Here is a 24,074-nt window from a genome sequence, read left to right as displayed (position 1 = left end):
ATGCCTTCGTGCCTCCATCTCCTTTGAAAGATTACAAATTTCAAATTCTAGAAAATATACGCATTTTTAAGTTCATGATTCGAGCTAACTTTCCACAAAATAAACTCTATCCATACAATCTGTATCAGCTGACAACATTTGACTTTTGATCTTGAAATTGTTACGAAGTACTTGTTTCGGTAGAAGTTTCATCGCCTCTGGACATTTGCATGTAGATCAAATATATCATCGGATTAAGGGTTCAAGTCATGGAACTTTTCTTAAAAAAATATATTGCTGTATCTTTAGTAATCTGAGAGGCAATAGAAATTAATGCAATATGATATTAGAAATCCTAGCTTATCATCAGGTTAAAATCTTATAAAGTTGAAGAACATAATTTTCAACTAAAAAATGAAAAGAAAGTCAGAGCTCTTATATTATGGTTATGTATATGTATGTATATGTATATATATACATATAAGAGCATTTATAAAACCATGTCTAGGTAATAACTATGATAACTTACCATTAATTTCAATGCCTTCTTAAGTTGTTCTACGACTACTTCTGATGTTGGTCGTGCTTCTCTATCTTCATGTAAGCAACAGTAGGAAATCGTGTAAAATGCAGTCAGTGCTTTTGGCATGATCTGTGTTTTCATTTTCTCATACACCACTTCATCGAGTTTTCCTTTATCAAAGTTGTCCTTGACGAAACTTGGTAGAGACACACCTTCATGTTTGTGTATCAAATACTCCGATCTTCCACATAAGATCTCAAATAAAACGACACCAAACGAATATACATCAGACTCTTTGGTTAAGAAACCCGATTTCAAGTAAACTGGATCCACGTAACCCTTTGTGCCGCACGCATTATTGATGACGTGATATGTTTCCTTATCTGTTGCACTTATTAACGAAAGCCCAAAATCAGCAAGTTTTGCATTCCAATCACTAGTTAGCAAAATGTTAGCGGTTTTTATGTCCCTATGTATCACCGTTGCTTGTTTTCCTATACCTCGATGAAGGAAATCCAATGCGGTTGCAACATCAATGCATATGTTAAGACGTGTCGTCCAAGTAAGACAACTATCATTCAAGTACCTATCAAGGCTTCCTCTTGATGCATACTCATAAACAATGATTTTTGCATCGTTTTCGGCACAATAGCCTACAAGATCGATGATGTTATTGTGCTTATACTTGAAAAGAATTTGAAGCACATTCTGAAATTGTTTTTCCCCCTGACCACACCCTGTGCCTACAAGACACATTGTTTCTTATTGAAGTTTGCAGTGGCTAAATGTACATCTTCAAGTGATATCCAGAGCGGGTCATTATGGTTTTCCTGTCAACCATGACATCTATTAAATAATATACACGTGCATTATAACAAGAGGAAATTTAGAAGTTCTCACTTATCGTTGTGTTGGTCATGGTTAATTTTCAACCGTTTACATGCTTTCTACCAAGTGATTGCCTTTAACCCGTCTTGTGTGGTGCCGATTTGGATGGCGGATAGATTCTTAGCTTGTTCGATTGTAATCATATTTATTTTTACTTATTCGAGGTCGTGTATATCGAATCGAGTTGTAAGATTGTTATGAACTGAGGTATTGGTCGTGGAGTCATTAGATGGAGTTATTTTTTAAAATTGTTGTAATTACTAGCTTCTTGCTAGCTTTATTTTTATTTATAAAATATTGCCTTTTCGAAAGAAAAAAAATTGTATTCACCCCAACAACTTCAATTATTATTGTTATTTTGAGACCAAGAGATACTGAAATACAATGACACCACGATAACATCACAAAACGACCAAATGCAAACAACCACGAAACAACCACAGAACACCGTCTAGGAAAAATACCAAATGCCCAATGAACTGACAAGTGATAAAAAAATTATAAAAGTTAAGCCCATTATTACTATTAATAGCATGAAATTGACCATTGTAATTGTAATATATGAATTAATGAAATTGCCATTTTCATATCATGACCGTTGAATAACATCAACACTGATCCCATTTCATTTTCAAAAAACGATATTTAAAATAAAGGTGACTATAGTTTTTTTTGGAATTGTTCTTGCATTGGCCACAACTTACCAGTATTTAAAAAAAAATTAAAAAAATACACCCACTTTTAAACTTATGATTTGAGTTGAATATCCACACAACTTCCAGTCATTCATCTGATAAAGCATAATGCAGGTGCCGGGAACATGTTTCCTTTCAGTATCACAATTAATACGAACTACTCGTAGAAGCTCCATCACCTCTCGGCCTCTGCATTTAAAGCAAAATATGTCATTTGCTCACATTTTTCTTAGCCACATTAAAGACATTGAACTTTTGTCGACTATAAAAAAAAAAAAAAAATGCGCTGATATATCTTTGGCAATATGATATTCCATTAAAGTTTGAAAATAATGTGACTTGATATTATAAATCGTTGCTTATGATGCTCATCTAATACAGTTGGAGGTAGATTTGGCAACAAAGATACAAAATGAAAAGCAGAGCTCTTACTCCGTATTTTATTTGTGACAAAAGGCTAATAACCAACAATGACCGGCTCACAATTGGCTGCCAATTCCCTAATCTGAGAGTCATATCTAATTCACTCAGTGATTGTGGTTATGAGGGTGGCAGAGTTCGAACCCTGACCTCTGGTTATTTGTGCCCCACTAATTAACAACCGGGTTACACCCAATTGGCTGAGCTCTGTATCTTATGGTTACAAGGAACAAGATAAATAATTAGTGGGGATGCAGTTTTGATACTAAGTAATAACTATATTAAAGTACTATAATTACTTGATGGTGTTTACTAACCTGTACCATTAATGTAAACAATATAATTAAGCCCATCTACACTAAAAGAATGATTACTTACTTGCAATTCCCATGCCTTCTTAAGTTGTTCCACAACTTCTTTAGCTTTTGGTCGTTTTTCTCTATTCTCATTTAAGCATCGGTACGCAATTGTCTGAAATACACTCAATGCTTCTGGCATGATCTGTTCTTTTATTTTCTCAAATACATGTTCATCTTGTTTTCCTTTTCCTTTTCTAAATTTGTCTTTAATGAAAATTGGTAGAGGCACACCCACGAAGATTGATCTCCCACACAAGATCTCAAATAAAACTACTACAAACGAATATATGTCGGATTCTTTTGTTAAGATACGTGACTCCGAGTACACTGGATCCACGTACCCCTCTGTGCCACACGCACAATCAATGACGTAGTCAGTCTCATTATTTATTGCACTTATCAAGGAAAGTCCAAAATCACCAAGTTTTGCATTCCAGTCACTTGTTATCAATATGTTATCAGGTTTGATGTCCCTATGTATAACCGTTGCTTGTTTTCCTATTCCTGTATGAAGAAAATCCAATGCGGTTGCAACTCCAATACATATTTTAAGTCGTTTCATCCAATCAAGACGTGCATCACTCAAATATCTATAAAGACTTCCTTTGGCTGCATACTCATAAATAATGACTTTTGCATCTTTTTCATCACAGTAGCCTACCAGACTAATGATATTATCGTGTTTATAGTTATACAGAATTTGGAGCTCATTACGAAATTCCTTATCCCCTTGAGTACTCCTTGTATCCAATTGTTTTGCAACAATTATGTTGTCACTTTCTGGAAGTTTTCCTTTATAAACTTTCCCAAACCCTCCTCCGCCAACACAATTGTCTACATGAAAATTATTTGTGGCTAACTTAATAGCTTCAAGTGAAATCCGAAGGGCGTCTTTGTTGTTTTCCTGTCAACATGAGACACTAAATAATATGGTACAAAGAAGACGAAAAGAAAAGTTTAGTTTTTAAGACAGTTACTTACTTGAAATAATAACGCTTTCTGGAGCTCCTCGATTACAACTTTTATTGTTGGACGTTTGTCTTGAGTTTCTACCAAACACGCAACTGCGATTTCCAAAAATGCATCCAAAGAATATTGGTTGGGTCCTCTATTCAGGGTAAAACCATCACCACTTTCTTCCTTAATTATAGGATCTAGCATATCCTTTAAGTTTCCTTCATGGATGCATCTTTGTACCTCATATAGCAACTTGTCTCCCCTATCCTTAAAATGTGATCGCACCGTTTCACCCCATAAAATTTCAAACAAAATCACTCCAAAACTATATACATCCGATTCTCTTTTTAACTTACCCGTCTTCACATATTCTGGATCCACGTGACCATAAGGACCGGTATTCGTCTTGAGATAGAGAGTACGGTCTTCTTGATACGGAGGAAGGAATACGGATATACCAAAGTTGGAGATTCGTGCCTCCAAGTTCTCATCTAAAATGATTGAGTTGCAAGTTATATCACGATGTATTATCGCCTTCTGGTCTTCCATCCCGTAGTGTAGGTACTCCAATCCATAAGCAATATCAAGGCATATTCTTAAACGTTGCGCCCAAGTAAAAATAGGCTTGTGGATATCCATTATAAAAGTACCAAGTGATATCTTAAAAGGCTTATAAAAAACGAGGATCATCTCGGAATTTTCGTCACAAAATCCAAGGAGAGTGACAATATTAAGATGATTACAAGTGGTAAGCATTTCAATTTCGTTACGGAATAATTCTTGATATTTATCACGACCTTCTTTAGTGACGAGGCGTTTTATCAATACAGTGATGTGTCTCTTGGGTGGTTCGCTTTTATTGTTCTCTTCTACCGTTTCTTGTTCGAAATGCTCAAGTTCTGCTTTGTATACCTGATGGTCACCTTCATACCAGTGGAGGTATTTCTCAGAAAAGTTATCGGTGGCCATTATTATATCACCGAGTCGAATTTTAAGGTGCTTCAAGATATTTTCCTACAACATTGTGATAATGGGTGAAGAGTCTTGCAGTAGCTAGAGGAATTGTTGGACATTAGAATATAACCACACGTTTTTTGTTACTTGAGTTCTCATTCTACAAATGTATGCTAAGGAAGTAAAAAGTTGATGAAACAAATCATGACTTACTAAATGTTTAACCGAGTTTACAGTAAGTGATTTGGAGATCAAGAAACTGAAGTGGTGCTCCGAAAATACTTCAATATTTTCGGTTATAATAGTTATTTTATTTGCAGTTTAAATAGAAGTAGTCGTATGTTAATTTCCAGTATCTTTGTAATCCTGTTTCAAGAAATAAATAAAAGAGAAAATTGCCCCAACATTGTTTCCATCTTATCGATTATATTTTGGTTAATTCTGCATTTACTCCAACAAAGGCAACCTACAATATGGGTTTAAAATTGTTCAAAGGTGACAAAAAGTCTAGTGATTTATATAAGTATTCACCTATTATTTTTAGGGTTAAAGCCAAAAATAGGCTACAAACTTACATAAATGTACCGATGTCGCCCACAAACTCATTTCTGTCCTACTGTCGCCTACAAAATTTCAAAAAATGTGCTAATATCAACATTTTATAGTTTTGACCTGTTACATACTAATTTTGAACTGGTTTTTTTTTTTTTTTTAAGAATTAAGATCCAATCCACGAACGACACGTGTTGATTTTAACCAGTTTAGCCGGTAGCAAGTCATTTTTGTTTAAATTGGGACACTTTTTAAAAGTTTTTGTTTACATTGGTACACTTTTTGAAAGTTTGTAGGTGACAGTAGGACCGAAATGAGTTTGTGGGCGACATCGGTACATTTGTGTAATTTGTAGCCTATTTTTAGCTTTAACCCTTATTTTTATCCTAAAAAAGAAAATGAGATTAGTCTCATTTGATTAACTCATACCTAAAAGAACTTTTTAAAAAGTAATATAAAGAAAAGAGTGAGGTAAAGATTTGTTACTCAAATTCTATACAGTGTTGAAATAATTAGTTACTACTCATCGTGGGGTTCCTTGTGTCGAAAGTCCTTAGATTAAGATTGTCGGAAATGAGATCCACTTAATTGGAGAAATTTTAGGAAATTTCAGTCATGTGAGAATTTGTTCAGCATGACTTTAACTCCCAAAGTATAGAGAGTCGAAGAAAATGATAGTTTAATTTAGAATTTGTAATCAAAATGGGAAATTAATATTATTTCTATATTTTTATATAGAAGTTGTGCTAGGGTTCGAGGTGACGAGTATGAGCGATGAAAAGAAAGAGTTTATGAGTCGTGTTTCCACGTCTCTTGCGATAGTCTAGCTCTTCAATAATGACAACTATGAGTTATGTTATTGCAATCTATCATTGTGAGTGGTGTGATATATTATAAAGTGACGAGAGTTGTGTATCTTTAACGTTTAATATCCTGCGTTATTATCTGTTCTTCTTCGTACGGATTTGTTGTGTTGTGATCAATCCCAATAAGTGATATCATAGTGGATTTAGATATGATATTTATTCATCAATATATTCTAATACTTATTGCATATATACATGCGATGTCTAAGAAGTGTTTTCACCATATTTTTTATTTCATCGTCTTCATAATTGGAAATTAATCCTATTATGTTATAAAAAGTTTAAAAAGAAAATTAAAGTAAGATAAAATACTTGAAAAGATTACCTTCATGCTGTCCCATTTAGGACTTTCAGCTGCATAATTTGAATGTTCCTTTAAGATCAAATACAACAATAAATAGGTCATTTGTTGGATTAGTAATGTTGATAGTGACAAACAATAAGAATAGGTCAAAGAAGAGTCTTACAGGATTTTCACGTGTTATATTCAGTTCTAGTGAATTATCATATCCATCAACAACTTGGTCGCAATCTTGGCATTGTACTTGCTTCAAGCAATTACATTAAAAAAATTTTAATTAGTGATGAACAAAATCCCAAGAATAATTTCATTGTTGCAAGGTAATACATACATCCTCAAATGAGTCACTTTGAGCCCTGTTTGTTTACGACTTATAAGTCACTTAACAGATTCAGTAGTATGAAATGTAACAAGTCGAACGGCCGGTGTTAGTTTTTGACTTGATGAAAATAACATGTCTCAATAATTTAAGGGTGTTAGTTTTTTACTTAGTGAAAATAACACGTCTCGATAATTTAAGTCATTAGAATGTGAATTTTCATATTAACCTCCATTGCATGTAAGAACTTTGTGATATAAAATACCCCACACTTATAAATTATAGAACACATTGATCACCTCGAGACTCGCTCTGCCCAACCTGACGAGACAGACAGTAATAAAACCGACGTTCTGGTGCCAGGGAGCTTGTTATGAAGGAGGGAATACATTCACTCGAGAAGAACGAGATCTGGTCGTTGGTTAAATTACCTCACAATAAACGGTGGTTGCAGGTTCGGGATCAATGATGAGTTGAACGGGAAAAAGCGGTAAATGGCCTGGTTAGTGGTCAAAGAGCTTAAACATAGAGAGGAGGTTAATTACACTAAGATCTTCTCACCAGTTGTTAGACAATGATCTTGACGAAAATTCATATGGAGCAGTGAGGGCTTTAAGGTAGTAGACTAGTAGGTAAAGAAAGATATGTTTGTAAACTGATAAATAGGCACCTCCGCAACGGTACCTGAATTTCGATGACTTATGACTAGGATTTATGCCATGAGATGTGACACTGGTCATTGATGATACTAAAGAAAATTCAAGTATTTCTTTATCATATTGTTATTGTATGTTGATGACATTTTGCTTGCATGATCTGCCATGTTGGAGATCAACAAGCTGAATAGACAAGACACTTGTCACAAGGGTTCAAGATGAAAGACTTGGGAGCTTCCAAACATATGCTTTGGATAAGTATCGTTTGTGTTCGGAATGATAGTGCTTTATGATAAGAATCAATATTATTGCTCGATAAAACTGAAGAGAAAATCGAATATTTTTTACTTACTTGGAATGATAATGCTTTCTCAAGCTCTTTAACGACCTCCTTCATTGATGGACGTTGGTCTTGAGTTTCAGCCAAACACCAATATGCAATTTTCACAAATGTGTCTATTGAATCTATGTGGTCACCACTTTCTCTCTTAATTATAGGATCTACCATTCCCATTATTGTTCCCTTACGGAAGCATTGGCGGGCCACATCTGACAGCCCAACTTTACTCTTTATGAACATTTGATCGCCGGCTAGCCATCCGAATAAAACTTCGAACAAAACTAATCCGAAAATATAGACTTCTGATTCTCTTTTTAACGTACGAGACTCACGATATTCTGGATCAATGTAAGGTGGAAAGCCACGAAGCAGACCGAGACAATGAGCATCTTGGTTCGAAGGAAGGAAGACCGATTGCTCAAAGTCAAACAATCTTTGCCCCAAAGTTCTCGTCCAAGGCAAATGATAATTTAGAAAAACTGCGTTTTATAACTGTCTTGTGGTCTTCCATCTCATGGTGCAGGTACTTCAATCCATATGCAATATCAAGGCATATATTCAAACGTTTTTCCCATGTAAGAATAGATCTGCTAATGCAGGTTGCCAAATTTTCAGCAAGGTATCCATTATAAGCATCGTCAATGATAAGAATCTTCTCTAGACCTTCGTCACAAAATCCAAGTAAAGTGACTATATTGCGATGCTTACAAGTTGTAAGCATTTCAATCTCTGTCAAGAATAATCCTTGTTTGTCTTCTTGAGGAAGCAGGCGTTTTATATGGACAGTGGTGCGTATCTTCGAACATTCACTTTTGTTGTTCTCTTCTACAGAGAAAAAATTGACTTTACCCCAATGTTCAATTTCTGCTCTGTATATGTCATAAAACGTGGTTCCTGCTATGCAGTACTCTTGAGAAAAGTTATTGGTGGCCAAAGTTATATCATGGAGCCTAATCTTCAAGTGACTGATTTGAGATGTCAAGTCTTCCAAGCTGGGTCTCTGCAACAAGTAGGGAAAAATTAAAAGCTTTTAATTGATGCGACATTTTCTCATAAGAAAGAAACAACTCCTAAAATGACTTTTCTGTAAACTAATGTGTTTTGTCAAATTGTTAAATATTTAAGTGAAATATATCTTCTTAATTTCTGAAGCGTTTACATTTAAAATGAACTTTTAATGTTGTTTAGTCATGTGAATTTAAGTTCAACAAGAATTTACAGAGAAAACACAAGGGGAAAAGGTTGTGGCTTTGTGGTCATGTCACTGGATAGGGAACCAAAATTGTGACAAAGTAAGAAACTTCGAAAGGCCTCGTGTAATAAATTCGATTTAGGAACTACGAGTGAAGGAAAAAAAAAAAAAAAAAAAAAAGAAACTTAACCCATTACATTTTTAACCCTTTTTTTTTCAGCCAAATTTACACTACTTATTATCAACAAAAAAAATGGTATAAAATAGATATAAATGAAGATAGCAGAGGAGAGGAAAACAGTAAAGGGTAGCGTCTTACATTTAAACATTCATATGGCTGCTGATGTTCCAATGCCTTCTCAAGTTCCTGGACTATATACTTCATATCAGGACGGTTTACTCGCTCATCATTCAAGCAAGATATTGCTGCTGATGAGAAAGTTTGGTGGGATACCGTAGCTATTTGATCATATAGGCTAAGTGGGACTATATTAACACTTCTTTTAGTTTCATAGTTGAGTTTGGCCTGTGAAACTAGAGACATATCATCCGCTTTCCTCGCACATAATAATTCCAATAAAACAACACCAAATGAGTAGATGTCTGACTTGTGGGTCACACCACCGGTCTTTACATTTTCTGGGTCCATATACCCTGTTGTTCCAATAGCTTTTGATAAGTGAACATCATCCATTCGATGTATCGAATGTTTGATGGAATATTCAAATCCAGATAACTTTGGCTCAAACTTATTATTTAACAAAATCGTATAGCTGTTGATATTAAGATGTATGAGACTTCCCTCATTATGGATGTAACTTAAAGCACGCGCAATACCAATGCTTATCTTCAGCCTTTGACTCCATGTAAGGGTTGGTTTGCTTAGATGCATCTCGAGACTTCCCTTGGCCTCACGCTTGTTTATGATGACCTTCTCACCTTTTTCATCACAAAACCCGATAATAGAGACTATGTTTTCATGCTCGAGAGTAGCAATCGCATAAAGCTCACTCAAGAACTCGATGCCGTGCTTATACTTATGGTCAAATCTTCGGGCAGCAATCTTCACCCACTTTCCTGACCGCAAAAGCCACCCTTGATAAACCTTGCCCAATCCACCACTTCCGATGACATTTTCATCATTGAAGTTGTTGGTCGCTTCTAGTACTTCTTCAAGTGGGATTTGTAAGTGACTAAACTTTGTGATTGTGGATTCCATATTTCTTTTTAGTATAGAGATCTGTTTATCAAAAGAAACAAAAGTTTGGATTGCAAATTTCTGTTTGTATCCACACACACATACATATACACATAATATATATTAATCTTGTAGCAGATACTTGACTTTTTAAATTAGTTTTTTAAATAATATTACCAATTAATTAATATATAAAGCAAGTTGAGATTTCAAGGTGATTTTACAAAAGAAATGTCTGTTTGTATCCACACACACATATATTATACACATAATATATAGTATTAATCTCGTAGCTACTTGACTTTTCTAATTAAGAAAATAATAATAATTTTACCAATTAATCAATAAAGCAAGTTGAGCTTTCAAGTTTAACAAATGAAATATTATATTTGTTATCAGGCCAATGTTTACGTTGATTTTTTTAGACCTATTTATCACTTATCAGAATTCTATAAATCTTTGAGTTACTTTGGGTCAGCATAAGCATAAAATCCCATAATGGGTTTTATGGATCACTACTACATCTCTCTTTAACTAAGGGTGAGGGCATGAAGCCTAAAAATGGAGGTTATGAGTTCAATTTTCATTACCATGTCCCTTAACCACGTGTTGCATTATTTAACACATATTATGATGTTCAATTTTACGTCTTAGAGTTAAGTTACTTTCTTTATCATATCCCTAACATAAATAACAAAGAAATTTACAAACCGTAATTATAAAAATCAAAGCTTAGCAGATCAATGCACCATTGAATGCTAATATTTTTTATTGTCAACTACAAACAGATGAATTTTGAAATTGAAGTTGGAACATGCTTATATGTGAGGATATGTATTTTAGAATCTTATTTCACATCTAATAGCTTATGCATTGAGCTGGAGAGATGGAATTGCTTTCATTACAAGTTGACTATACACATTTTGTAATCAAGGTTTAGTATTAAGTTTAAATAAACCAAAGAATTTGACTTAGTCATGGGTTGTCTGACACTATTTGGTTAGAGTAATTTTCTATCAATGGGTGGCTTGTTGTAATTAGAGCATCACAACAACAAAGACTTTTGAAATTGTACTTTGATTTTTTTATAGTCTACTTGCTACTGATTTCTGATATAAAAAAATTGAAGTGGCCTTTGAATTATAAATTGCTAATTGTTAATTACCATCTAACTGCGTGAGAATGCTTTAATTAGCTACAACTTGACTTTTAAAAAATGAGAACATATATCGCAGAGGACAATGAACTAGGAAACATAAAAGCACTAATATTCATGGCATTCGATGAAGATAATTGCAAGTTGGTTGGTGTTCAATCTTTTTTATTTTAAATCAATCTCAGAGTTTTGAGAAAACGACCTGTGAATAGCAGATAAGAATCCATCGAAAGCAGAAATAGAAGGCCAAACTGTTGGGAAATTACGGTCTCACTAATTGCCACCACCCAGCCCAACAATAATAGTAAAGAAATAAGAACAAATACACAACACAAGATTTAACGTGGAAACTCCAAAACAGGAGAAAAACCACCGGCCCCCAAAGAGAGAAAATACACTATATCACAAATTGTTACAATGATATAGACGACTCTCTTAAGCCAACTACACTCTCCAAAATATTTAACTAATACAACTCTCAAACAAGGGTAAGAAAGAAAGAAATAATCAAATACTTAAAGTGTATTGATTGGTGCAATTTGGAAGTGAGGCTTAACACTCCTTTTATAACCAAGTCACCCCTTCCAAGTTCTTCCTCCCACCTATGTGGGATAACATCCATTTTACCAATATAGCTAGCAACCATATTCATCTTCTAACCAAAACTATAACCAACACAAACATCAGTTTCCACCACACACCTTGCATCAACTCCAAACCAATGCCCATGTACAATTTGTGAAACCGCTAACGAACATCCCTTTTCATGGTGGCGCGGACACACCATGAGGATGATGTGACTTCAGAAGAATTCGTCACTCTCCGTAACGACGGAGACAATGTTAGCATCTTTGGAGCCATTTGCCGGATTAGCTCCACCTGGACAATTAACCCTTACATGCCCAGTCTTCCCGCACTTCCAGCATGTCAGATTCTTTCTAGAGTTTCTCTTCTGCCTATCCGAACACAACAGTACCGTAGCTTCTGATGACGAGACTCCGTTACCTTCCAATCTTTTCTCCTCGGATAGGAGCTTGCTAGTAACATCTTCAAACTTCAACGTTTCTTTCCCGTACATTAGAATAGGTTTCATGTGCTCATAGGACGATGATAAAGATAATATCAACCTCAAAGCTTTATCTTCATCATCCGTTTTAACTCCAATAGCCTCCAGTTCCGAACCAATACCGTTAAGAATACTTAGATGATCTGAAATCTTTGAACCCCCATCCATACGCAGAGTATGAAATTGTTCTTTAAGACACAACCGATTTGAGATGCCCTTGCCCTGGTACAACTGCTCTAGTTTAACCCAAAGCTCCTTTGCCGTTGATAACCCGTGCACATTTGCAAGCACGTTCTTTGCAAGACACAAACGAATCGCACTTGCTGCCCTCAAATCCATATCATCCCATTCTTCTTCATCGAACTTACTGCTAGAATCACTGCCAGGAACAAGGGTGAGTTTACCCTTCAAAGCCTTGTGTAAACAGGACTGAATCAACACATCTTTGACTTGAACCTGCCATAAGCCAAAATTGATCCTCCCATCAAATTTCTCTACATCAAACCTCATTGGACTGAACTTCGACATCGTATCCGTATCCTATAAACAACACTTTCTCTGATTTTGCTCACGTTTCGAATAGCCAAAAGATGTAGCAGGTAGCCAGGACCCTTTAAATCGGAAATCCACAACTCGCCACTAACAAATCCATCTATTACTACGAATCAGAAAAATATTGTCTAACCAGATACCCTATACGATCAATAGAACTCGTTTCTGATGTGGACGATCCACTCCCGTGGCAACCACAGAGCATACTCCGACTCCTATAACCGAGACCCCCGTCAAACCTGACGCTCTGATACCAGTTGTTGGGAAATTACGGTCTCACTAATTGCCACCACCCAGCCCAACAATAATAGTAAAGAAATAAGAACAAATACACAACACAAGATTTAACGTGGAAACTCCAAAACAGGAGAAAAATCACCGGCCCCCAAAGAGAGAAAATACACTATATCACAAATTGTTACAATAATATAGACGACTCTCTTAAGCCAACTACACTCTCCAAAATATTTAACTAATACAACTCTCAAACAAGGGTAAGAAAGAAAGAAATAATCAAATACTTAAAGTGTATTGATTGGTGCAATTTGGAAGTGAGGCTTAACACTCCTTTTATAACCAAGTCACCCCTTCCAAGTTCTTCCTCCCACCTATGTGGGATAACATCCATTTTACCAATATAGCTAGCAACCATATTCATCTTCTAACCAAAACTATAACCAACACAAACATCAGCAACAGCAGCAGAATTTCTTATGGCCTCTAGGAAGCAACCGTTTATATGACTGTAAGTATAAAAAAATTAGATCATTATATTTAGATCGCTAGGGTTTCGAATATGATAACGGAGTTAATTTGGTTATTTGGTAGAAACATCTGAAGTAAGTCGTCACAATTTGAAGCTAGGGTTAGTTAACCATCGGAGAAAAATTAATTTTTGTAAGGGAATGAATTAGGCCGAGCTCCAATGGTTCATGGCGAGGGTTTATGTATAAATTCGGTGGTTGTTCCGGTTTTGATGGTTGTTTCAGTGGTGGTTGTGGGTCTTTCATGGTGGCGAATTTGGGGACGTAAATCGAATCATTTGGATTTGGACAAACTGAGAGATGGTCAAAACTCAAACTGTAAGATGTAAGCACAAGGAGGTCATTGATGAATAGATCATAACAATTTTTTTTTTTTTTTGCGAAAAAGCTAATAACACGCAACAGATTTGAAAAATCAACAATTATAACTGGTACAACTGTACAAGGCGGAAAGCAAATGACTAGCAAGTACATTCATGCATGACAAGCTAACAACAACTACCCATCCTGGTACTCTGGTTCTTGTTTGAAGATTGGATTTGGGTTTTTTTAGATTCTTGGATTTGTTGGCAAAAGTGAAGTGGGGGTCGCCGATTTTTAATTTTCGGGTTGGTTTTATTTTGATGATGAGTCTGTCGGTTGTTGTTAGGTTCGTCATACTTGCCTTGTCCCCTCGCGACGTTCTCTTGCATTGGAGCTCGGTCGTATTGTGCTTCCTTGTAGTTTGTCTGTGTGGCAGTTCGTCGAAGGGTTGTTGGCAATTTTGTTACGGAGGCGGGCGGTCTCGTTTGCCTCCCATGTTTTCTGATTCCTGTTAGGTTGGAGGTCTTCGGTGTTCTTTTCGTTGGCCTATTGACTTGTGGTGATTGTTTTAGTGTAGCTGTTCTAAAACTAATTTTTATTTTTATTTTTGTCGAATTTATATTTTTACACAGCAAGTTATCATACATATGATGTATGAATGATGAAGACATAAAATGACTCAAAACTAATGATTTAGACTTTAAATTTAGCATTTAAAACGAACGGTTTAGGGTTTTGGGATCTAAACTTTAAACACTATACTTTAAACACTAAAGTTTAAATCGGGCTAAAATTATAAGAAAAAAACATTATATTTGATTATTCTACATCTAATGCGTGATAACCGGGTGTGTGAAAAAACAAACTCGAAAATATATAAAAAGTGTTGTTTACAATCTAAATAATAAATACTATTACCATCTAAAACTTTAAAATCTAAACTTTTAACCATAAATAAATTTGGTGTTATATAGAGAACAACATTTGTTTATCCTATTATCTCCTAATTAGTATTTATCTTTGTCCTTTACTTTTATTTATAATATATAATGATTAATATGATTTTTTGTAAACATAGCTCTAAAAGCTATACTTTTTAAAAAATTGATTCACGTTCCGTGCTGCTCACCACTCCTCGAGGCCAAGGACGGGGTCAAACTGTCATTTCAAGATTTGCAGTCCGATACGTTTTCATTATAAGAGGTTAAAACACGGTTTATATACTTGTATCTTCTTGATAACCATTTCTAACAACCAACTTACTAATTTTAATGTAACTTCATTTAAGTTTGATATAATTTTTTAAGCATAACCAGAGCCATGTTTTGAAAAGAAAAAAAAGACATATATTTGTATTTATATTTATATTTAATATACATTTGTTAATTTGTTATTTTATTTTATTATATATATAATATTGGAGGTTTTTTTTTTTTTGGGCAAAAAGCTGTTTTGTATTGATTATTTTCACAAAAAATGAAAAATTATCACAATTTATGTTGTCGTTTAATGGATTTGCCATGGTCAAAATAGGTAGGCGGTTGTATTATGTTGTCGTTCAATGGATTTGCCATGGTCAAAATAGGTAGGCGGGTGTTACTAGCTTGCCAACAACTGGGCCCAGCAGCGCGGCTGGCCCATTTACTAGTTACTAGTTATATATAATTTCCAAAAAGAAATGGACTAATAAAGAACTAATCACAGTTCGACAACTCATCTTCCAACCAAAATTATTTCAACACATATGCTCGTTTTCTTTCTCTTTCACTCCCAACCAAAAGTATAGCACCGACGATTATGTATTACTCTGTACTGTAGTATGTAATTATGTGTATTATGTAGTGTAATTATGAGTATTACTGTACCAATATTATGATAATGAGCAGATGAGCAGCTTGACATTACAACGGCTCACACAAAATTAGAAGTTGAATCTTCACCTCACCTGCTAAGAGACTTCAGGTTCCTATTATCTATTTTCCAAATCATATCTTCAACGACGCGCATGAACAACTCCGTCGATTGAAGGTTCAAGGCCTAATCGGAAATTTTTATTTTCTCATAAACCTTAATTAATTCTCTAGTGTCACTGAAAACATTCATCTCCGGCGATTAAAGGAGATAAACATGAATCGCTAGATCCGGCGTATCCGGCGGCCAGAGGCGGCGGCATAAAATATCCGGTGGTTGTACTCACGACGGCGGTGGAGGTTTTGCACAGTGACGAATACTCCATGTTGTACTTGCGACAGCGTTGTTTGTTACGTGTATAAACGTTGATTTCTGTAAGAACAGCAGATCGTCGTTGACGGTGCTAACGACGGTGAGTAAACCCAAGGTAACTGATTTTTCATACCCGTTTGTGATTCAAAAAGTGTGTATGAGTTGTAAAATGACTATTATATCCTTATCCCTGTAAACATAATAAAAATGCAATCCATTTTTATTTTTATTTTGACGAAAAGCAGCAACTTATATTCCTTTGTTTTTGTACTCTGTTTCTTTTTATATATATAAACAGAAACAGATAGATGGATTTAAAAAGAGAAACGAAATCTCCAATCACGAAGTTTAATCACTTACAAATCCCACTTGAAGACGTACTAGAAGCAACCAACAACTTCGATGATAAAAATGTCATCGGTCATGGCGGATTGGGCAAAGTTTATCAAGGACGAATGTTTCGGTCCGGGAAGTGGGTGAAGATTGCTGCTCGGAGATTTGACCGTAAGCATAAGCACGGAATCGAGTTCTTAAGAGAGATTTCTGCACTTTCTAGTCTCAAGCATGAAAACATCGTCTCTCTTATCGGGTTTTGTGATGAAAAAGATGAGAAGGTCATCATAATCAAGCGCGAGTCCAAAGGAAGTCTCGAAATGCATCTAAGCAAACCAAACCTCACATGGATTCAAAGGTTGAAGATAAGCAATGGTGTTGCGCGTGCTTTAAGTTACATCCATAATGAGGGAAGTCTCATACATCTTAATATCAACAGCTCTACAATATTATTAGATAATAAGTTTGAGCCAAAGTTATCTGGATTTGAATATTCCATCAACCATTCAGTACATCGAATGGATGAGGTTTTGTATACGGAAGCTTTTGGAACAAAAGGGTATATGGACCCAGAAATTGGAAAGACGGGTGGTGTAACTCACAAGTCCGATATTTATTCATTTGGTGTCATTTTATTGGAAATTATAATTGGGAGGAAATCGTTTATACCAAATGCGGATGATAAGTTTCTAGTTACCTTGGCCAAATTTAAAAATGAAAAAGAAGAATTGTTGAAATTAATCGAACCTAGTTTATATAGTCAGATGGGTCAGAAATCATGCAAAACGTACTTATTAACAGCATTATTTTGCTTAAAAGATGAGCGAGTTCAACGCCCGGATATGAAGTATATTGTCAACGAACTTGAGAATGCATTGGAACTTCAGATGCCATATGAGCCACCACATCCAAGTTTAATTGTAAGACCTTTATTGTTTTCATCTGCTATCATCATTTTGTCTATTAACTAATTTATAAGCTTGCAAATCGAAATCATGTTTGTTAATATAATAAGCCTAAATGTTACCTAAATCAAAATCATGATTATTGTCATAGAGTATTGCAAATCCAATGAACAAAGTAAGGTTTAAACAAGCAAACAGCCTTTTTTTAATTAATATAAGTTGGGAAAAAACAAAATATAGATCCTTTTAATTAAAACTTGAAGTTACAGCTCTTCCTTTTACCTTTTCTCAAAAACCTTTTTAAACTCTGTTCAAGAACAGGGTATACGGTTTATATGATGAACACCAAAAGTGATTTTCGATCTAAACCTCAAACTGAACAAAAAGAACTGTACGAATTCATTCCACTTTATAACATAAATCTATTCAGTCCTTAATCTAGTCTTATCATCTAAAACTTATAGTAAATCACATAAGCTTCTTCTATGAACATTATAACTTTAAATGGGATTGTTGACTTAAGCTTAAATTTAAACAAAACCAATATTGCGATTTGATTTTATATCATAAAGTGCAGCTATCCAAACCATAAAATCGTGTATAACAAAATTAAATCTCAAGATCAAGCTTTGCTTAACAAAAGTCAAAGTTTATGATAAATTTCCGAATTAAGTCTTGTTAAGCACAAACAAGAAAAAATAAAAATAGCTCCAGGTTCGTTTAATGGATTATCTTAAGACTAATGAAAATGTTAATCTGATCTATAAACATTTGAAACATTCAATGGCTTAAAACAGCTGACTTTTTGAGAAAAAGTCAACTTTTACGGTTTTGGATTTAAATTTGAGATTTTAAGCACGAATTGAGAAAATACTAAGCAAGTATTTAAACACTTGGAGATTATAACACTCGTCTCTGAAAACGAATCTTGTTTCCTTTATTTGTTATTGACAAAACACATTAGTTAACAGTCATGGCATTTTAGTTTTTGTTTCTTTCTTACTGTTTCTTTTCAAGTAAAGCCTTTGTTTTCCCTCATTGCAGAGAACAAAGTTTGAAGACCCGACATCTCAACTCAGTCATTTAAAGATTAAACTTGCTGATATAACTTTGGCCACCGATAACTTTTCAGACAAATACAGCATCTTTAAAACTACACAATATCACTTATACAGAGCAGAAATTGAACTTTGGGATAAAGAAAATTTTCCTTCTATAGAAGAGAAAAATAAAAGTGAATGGTCCAAGAAACGCACCACTGTCATTATAAAACGCCTTCTTTCTACACAAGACAAACATGGAGAAGATGTATTTTTCACAGACATTATAATGCTTACAACTTGTAAGCATCGCAACATTGCCACTTTACTTGGAATTTGCGATGAAGGTTCCGAAAAGATCCTTATCGTTGAAGATGCTTATAATGGATACCTTGTTAGTTATTTGAATAACAAAAAAGACAAATCTATTCTAACTTGGGAAAAACGGTTGAAAATATGTCTTGATGTTGCATATGGATTGAAGTACTTACAACACGAGATGGAAGACCAAAACACGGTTATAAACCGTTATATCTCCCCATTCTCAATTGCCTTAGATGAGAATTTTAGAGCAAAGATTGTTGACTTTGGGAGTTCGGTCTTCTTTCCTCCGAACCTAGATGCTCTTTATTTTTGTTTTTCTAGTAACAATCCATTATACGTTGATCCAGAATATAAAAAAAGTGGCAAGTTAAAAAGAGCATTGGATGTATACTCTTTCGGATTAGTTTTGTTCGAAATGTTTTGTGGAAGGTTAGCCCGGGATGAAATGTACATGACGGAGAATGAAGATGGGTTGGCATATGTGGCACGCCAATGTTTCCTTAAAGGAACATTCATGCAAATCATCGATCCTTTATTTAAAACTAAAGGACCTAACAAAGATTCTATAGACACGTTTACAAAAATTGCAATTTGGTGTTTGGCTGAAAATCAAGACCATCGTCCATCAATGAAAGTCGTCGTGGAAGAGCTTGAAAAAGCATTAATGTTTCAAGTAAGTCAAGAAAATCTGTTTTTATCTTCAATTTATTGTTAATCATTAATTATTTTGTTATGGAATATCACCTCCTTTTTGCCATACACCACTAAAATAATTTTTTACCATTTTACCCCTAATAACTTTTTTTTTTCTAAGTTTTCATTTCAGTCTATTATTTTGGTGATGTGTGCTAAAAAGAAGGTGGTGTACAAATCAACTCGCTTTGCATATATCACAAACTCGTGAAACTTATATGTGTGAGTAGAATATAAAAGTACATTCAGAAAATCAACCATGAGTCCTATCAGTTAGTTTGATTATTGATCTTAAAAGAAAAAAGAGTACATAAATTAATATTTTAGTACATTTAAGTACAAGAGACTTATTTGAGTATTACAAGCTTTTATGAAGCGTACAGTTCTTATATGATGCCTACAAAGGATCTTGAATAGCTCCTAGTAATAAACTACAGTTGAAAGACAACAGATTGAAGTTCAATATCAAGCACATATGCCTTGCAAGTATGAAAAACATAACCTTGATATATTTATTACACTAATCTTTTTTTTTTCTTCATTTTAATTATAAATGGAGAAGCAAGCTCAATGCCAAGATTCTGACCAAGTTGTCGATGGATCTGATAATTCATTGGGACCAAAATTGACACATGAAGAACCTGTAAGACCTCTTCTATTTTTGTTTTCTTTTTCCTCTTCTTATCACTAATCGGTATCAAATATATATTATTCCAATAAATGACTTATTTCTTCTTGTATTTGATGTTAAAGCAACATTCTGCAGCTCAAAGTACTACATGGGTGAACCTGAAGGTAATCTTTTCATATACCTTTCCTTATTTTAATTTACTTTATTTATATGTTTATAACATAATAGGTATGGGTTCTAAATAAAAAATTTGATGAAATAAAATGGAAATTGGTGAAACACCCATAGGAGGTGAAACGACCCGCCTCTCTATCCGATGTGGGACGAGTTGTTACATGAGGAGGTGTAGAATTTCCATGTATGATGTAGGTTATAGGAGGAACGACGCTTGATCGGTTGACATTTTTCTTCTTCTGACTTTTGTTGACTTCCATCAACTCTAGTCAACTCTTGATACTCTTCCACTGTCATACTAACTTTTCATGTAGATATAAAAGCGTCTTTGTCTTCTGTAAAAGTATTTATATTTACCCCTTGTCTTAATGTTGCAGGATAATGTCTTGAAGCACCTAAAAATCCGACTCAGTGATATAATCTTGGCTTCCGATAACTTTGCTGAGGCATACCTGTGTAGGTCTGAGTCTGGATATTTGTTTTACCGAGCAGAACTTGAGCATTTTGATCAAGAAAGTTCCGCCTCCATAGAGGAGAACAATAAAAGCCAACTACCCAAGAAACGCAACACTGTATATATAAAACACTTCACAATCAGACAAAAGAGACAAAGAGAATTATTATTCGTTAGGGAAATTGAAAAGCTTACCACTTGTAAGCATCGTAACATAGTCAATCTAATTGGATTTTGTGATGAAGATCCCGAGATGATCATGGTTTTTGAGAATACTATTGAGACATATCTTGATACTTATTTACTTGACAAACTCAAGCCTATTCTTACTTGGGCACAACGTTTAAAAATATGCCTTGATGTTGCATATGGATTAGAGTACTTGCATTTCGGGATGAAAGACCAAAAGGTGATGATACATCGTAATATAAGAAGCACCACAATTGCTTTAGATGTGAATTTGGGGGCACGAATTGACTTTCTTGCTTTTTCCATACTCATTCCTCCGCATCTAAGTGACAGTGCTCTCTATACCAAAGTGATTATTGGTTTGGAAGGTTACTTAGATCCAGAATATGAAAAGACGGGTATGTTAAAAAGAGAATCGGATATATATAGTTTCGGAGTACTTTTGTGTGAACTTTTATGTGGTAGAGTAGCCCACAAAAATTACTTTAAAGAGAATGAAAAAGGGTTGGCATATGTGGTACGAAGAGGCTTCCATGAGGGAACCTTGAAGGACATTGTGGATCCTAGAATTATGCAACAAAGTGGTGACGAGTTTACTCTAATTAGGGGTCCCAATAAAAATTCTTTTGATACGTTCATGAAAATTGCAGTTGCGTGTTTGGAAGAAACTCAAGACAAACGTCCAACAATAAAAGTTGCTATTGACGAGCTCAAAAAAGCCTTAATGTTTCAAGTAAGTCACTCTTTTAAAAACTAAACCTTTTTATCTTTTCATGATTTTTATAATTACTAATAACGACCTTTTGGAACTAAATTCTCCCCAAATTCACTACTATACGTATAGTTGTAAGTAAGTAAGAGGTCTCAGGTTAAAACATTATTGTCAAAGAGGAGATTATCAGAAACGGTCATGGGGATAATATTAGACCGCGTAAAACTTAGTATAATTACTCCCCGTTCTTGGGTAGGCTGAACAGAAAAACTTTATCCGTTTACCGTTTACGTATAGCTCTCAATATTTATTATTTATTTATATGGATGGAACACTAGTGAACTTTGAAAAGATGGTGGTTTCCGTTTGGAAACATAAAAAACAACAATTTGGTACCTGTTCTATAATTATCATATTTCCTCTTGCTTTTTTTTGGTGTCTCATGCTGACAGGAAAACAACAAAGACGCCCTCAGAATTTCACTTGTAGATATACAAATAGCCACAGAAAACTTCCATGATAAACATTGTGTTGGCGGAGGAGGGTTTGGGAAAGTTTATAAAGGAAAACTTCCACAAAGTGACAACACAATTGTCGCAAAGCGATTGGATACAAGTGGTGGTCAAGGGGATAAGCAATTTCGGAATGAGCTCCAAATTCTTTTTGAGTATCGTCACGATAATATCATTGGTCTTGTAGGCTTTTGTGATGAAAAAGATGCAAAAGTCATTGTATATGAGTATGCTCCTAGAGGGAGTCTTGATAGGTACTTGAGTGATGCTCGTCTCACTTGGATGAAACGACTTAACATATGTATTGGCGTTGCAACCGCATTGGATTTTCTTCATAGAGGAGTTGGAACACTAGCAACGGTTATACATAGGGATATCAAATCTGAAAACATTTTGCTATCCGGCGACTGGAATGCAAAACTTGGTGATTTTGGACTTTCCTTGATATGTGCAATAAATCAGGAAACTGACTACGTCATTGATCATGCGTGCGGCACCGAAGGGTACGTGGACCCAGTTTATTTGAAATCGCGTTTCTTAACCAAAGAATCCGATATATATTCGTTTGGTGTTGTATTGTTTGAGATCTTGTGTGGAAGATCAACGTTTGTGATCCACAAACGGGAAGGTATGCATCTACCAAATTTCATCAAAGATAGATTTGAAAAAGGAACACACGAGACGGTGGTATTTGAAAAAATAAAAGCACAAATCATGCCGGAAGCATTGAGTGTGTTTCAAATGATTGCCTATGAGTGCTTAAATGAGAATAGAGAAGAACGGCCAATGGCAAAGGAAGTTGTGGAACAACTTAAGAAGGCATTAGAATTGCAAGTAAGTTATCGTACTTTTTCCTAGCTAAAGGGTTTCATAAATACTTATATATGCTTTTTTGGAAAAGAAAATGCTTATATGTGTGTGTGCGTGTGCGTGTGTCTGTCTTTGTGTGTGTGTATATGTGTGTGTGTGTGTGTGTGTGTGTGATCTTATAGTGTTGTATAAGTGAAATATAAGCTTAATATTGTTAGTTTACAAGTTTTGCTTAAATGGATGTTAATTATAACAAATTTGCTACATAAAATGTTAAGTTCGAGTTTGAAGTTTCTTGACCACTTTTTGATTTTTATTTATTTTTTTATTTTTATTTTTATTTTTTTATATAAGCACCATCAACTAGTTATAGTACTTTATGATAATGATTATATCACAATTGCATCCCTGTAATTGATTATCTTGTTCTTCAGCTGAAGCTTTAATAATTAATACACAAGAGCTCTGTTTTTTCTTATGTTTGTTGACAAATCTGCCTCCAGCTGTACTAAATAAGCCATGATTTACAATATCAAGCCACATTATGTTCAAATTTAAATGGCCTATCAAATTATCATAAGATATGTCAGTACACAGTTGAGAAAAGTTTTACGTCTTTGATGTGACTAAGAAATATGTCATCGCATGACATATTTGATTTACGTGCAGATTTCGAGAGGTGATGGAGATTCTAGTAGTACTTCATATCAATTGCAAGACTGAAAGAAAATATGTGGGTCCCAGATGCTGCATGTCGTTTTGTGTTACACGGAATTCAAACTTTCAGAAACGTGTCGTGGATTGCATTATGATCAGGTGAATGAGTGGAAGTTGTTCTGTGTATTTATTTGAATTTGTTATGTGTATATCCTTGAATTTGAAACTGATCATTGTAGTCGTTGAGTTTAGTAATAATTTTTGGTGTCTCACGAATTTTCCCTTCATGTATTCACAATTATAATTTGGAGATTAATTAAGCTGTCGATTTTCTCAAATATGTTAATTTGGAACATTTATACTGAATCAGAGGCTGT

At 34.7% G+C, this 24,074-nt stretch overlaps 2 protein-coding genes across 2 annotated transcripts; one reads left to right on the top strand and one right to left on the bottom strand.

Moving 5' to 3' along the window:
• Positions 1 to 5,117: 5,117 nt before the first annotated feature.
• On the bottom strand, positions 5,118 to 10,220 carry LOC139874363 (uncharacterized). The gene is made up of 8 exons (XM_071861804.1): positions 9,321 to 10,220; positions 8,337 to 8,809; positions 7,822 to 8,242; positions 7,245 to 7,312; positions 6,826 to 6,850; positions 6,661 to 6,741; positions 6,519 to 6,566; positions 5,118 to 5,141 (listed from the first exon to the last, which is right to left on the bottom strand). The coding sequence occupies exons 1-8, from the start codon at positions 10,218 to 10,220 to the stop codon at positions 5,118 to 5,120; spliced, it is 2,040 nt and encodes a 679-aa protein (XP_071717905.1).
• A 6,351-nt stretch (positions 10,221 to 16,571) lies between these two features.
• Positions 16,572 to 24,011, top strand: LOC139874362 (uncharacterized). The gene is made up of 7 exons (XM_071861803.1): positions 16,572 to 17,516; positions 18,546 to 19,538; positions 20,121 to 20,201; positions 20,312 to 20,353; positions 20,741 to 21,739; positions 22,171 to 23,064; positions 23,710 to 24,011. Exons 1-7 carry the CDS (start codon positions 16,572 to 16,574, stop codon positions 23,761 to 23,763), a joined length of 4,008 nt encoding a protein of 1,335 aa, XP_071717904.1. The 3' UTR covers positions 23,764 to 24,011.
• Positions 24,012 to 24,074: the final 63 nt, after the last annotated feature.

Source organism: Rutidosis leptorrhynchoides, chromosome 11 (genome assembly GCF_046630445.1).
Source record: "Rutidosis leptorrhynchoides isolate AG116_Rl617_1_P2 chromosome 11, CSIRO_AGI_Rlap_v1, whole genome shotgun sequence".
NCBI classification, from domain to species: Eukaryota; Viridiplantae; Streptophyta; class Magnoliopsida; order Asterales; family Asteraceae; genus Rutidosis; species Rutidosis leptorrhynchoides.
This window is presented reverse-complemented; position numbering and strand designations above follow the sequence as displayed.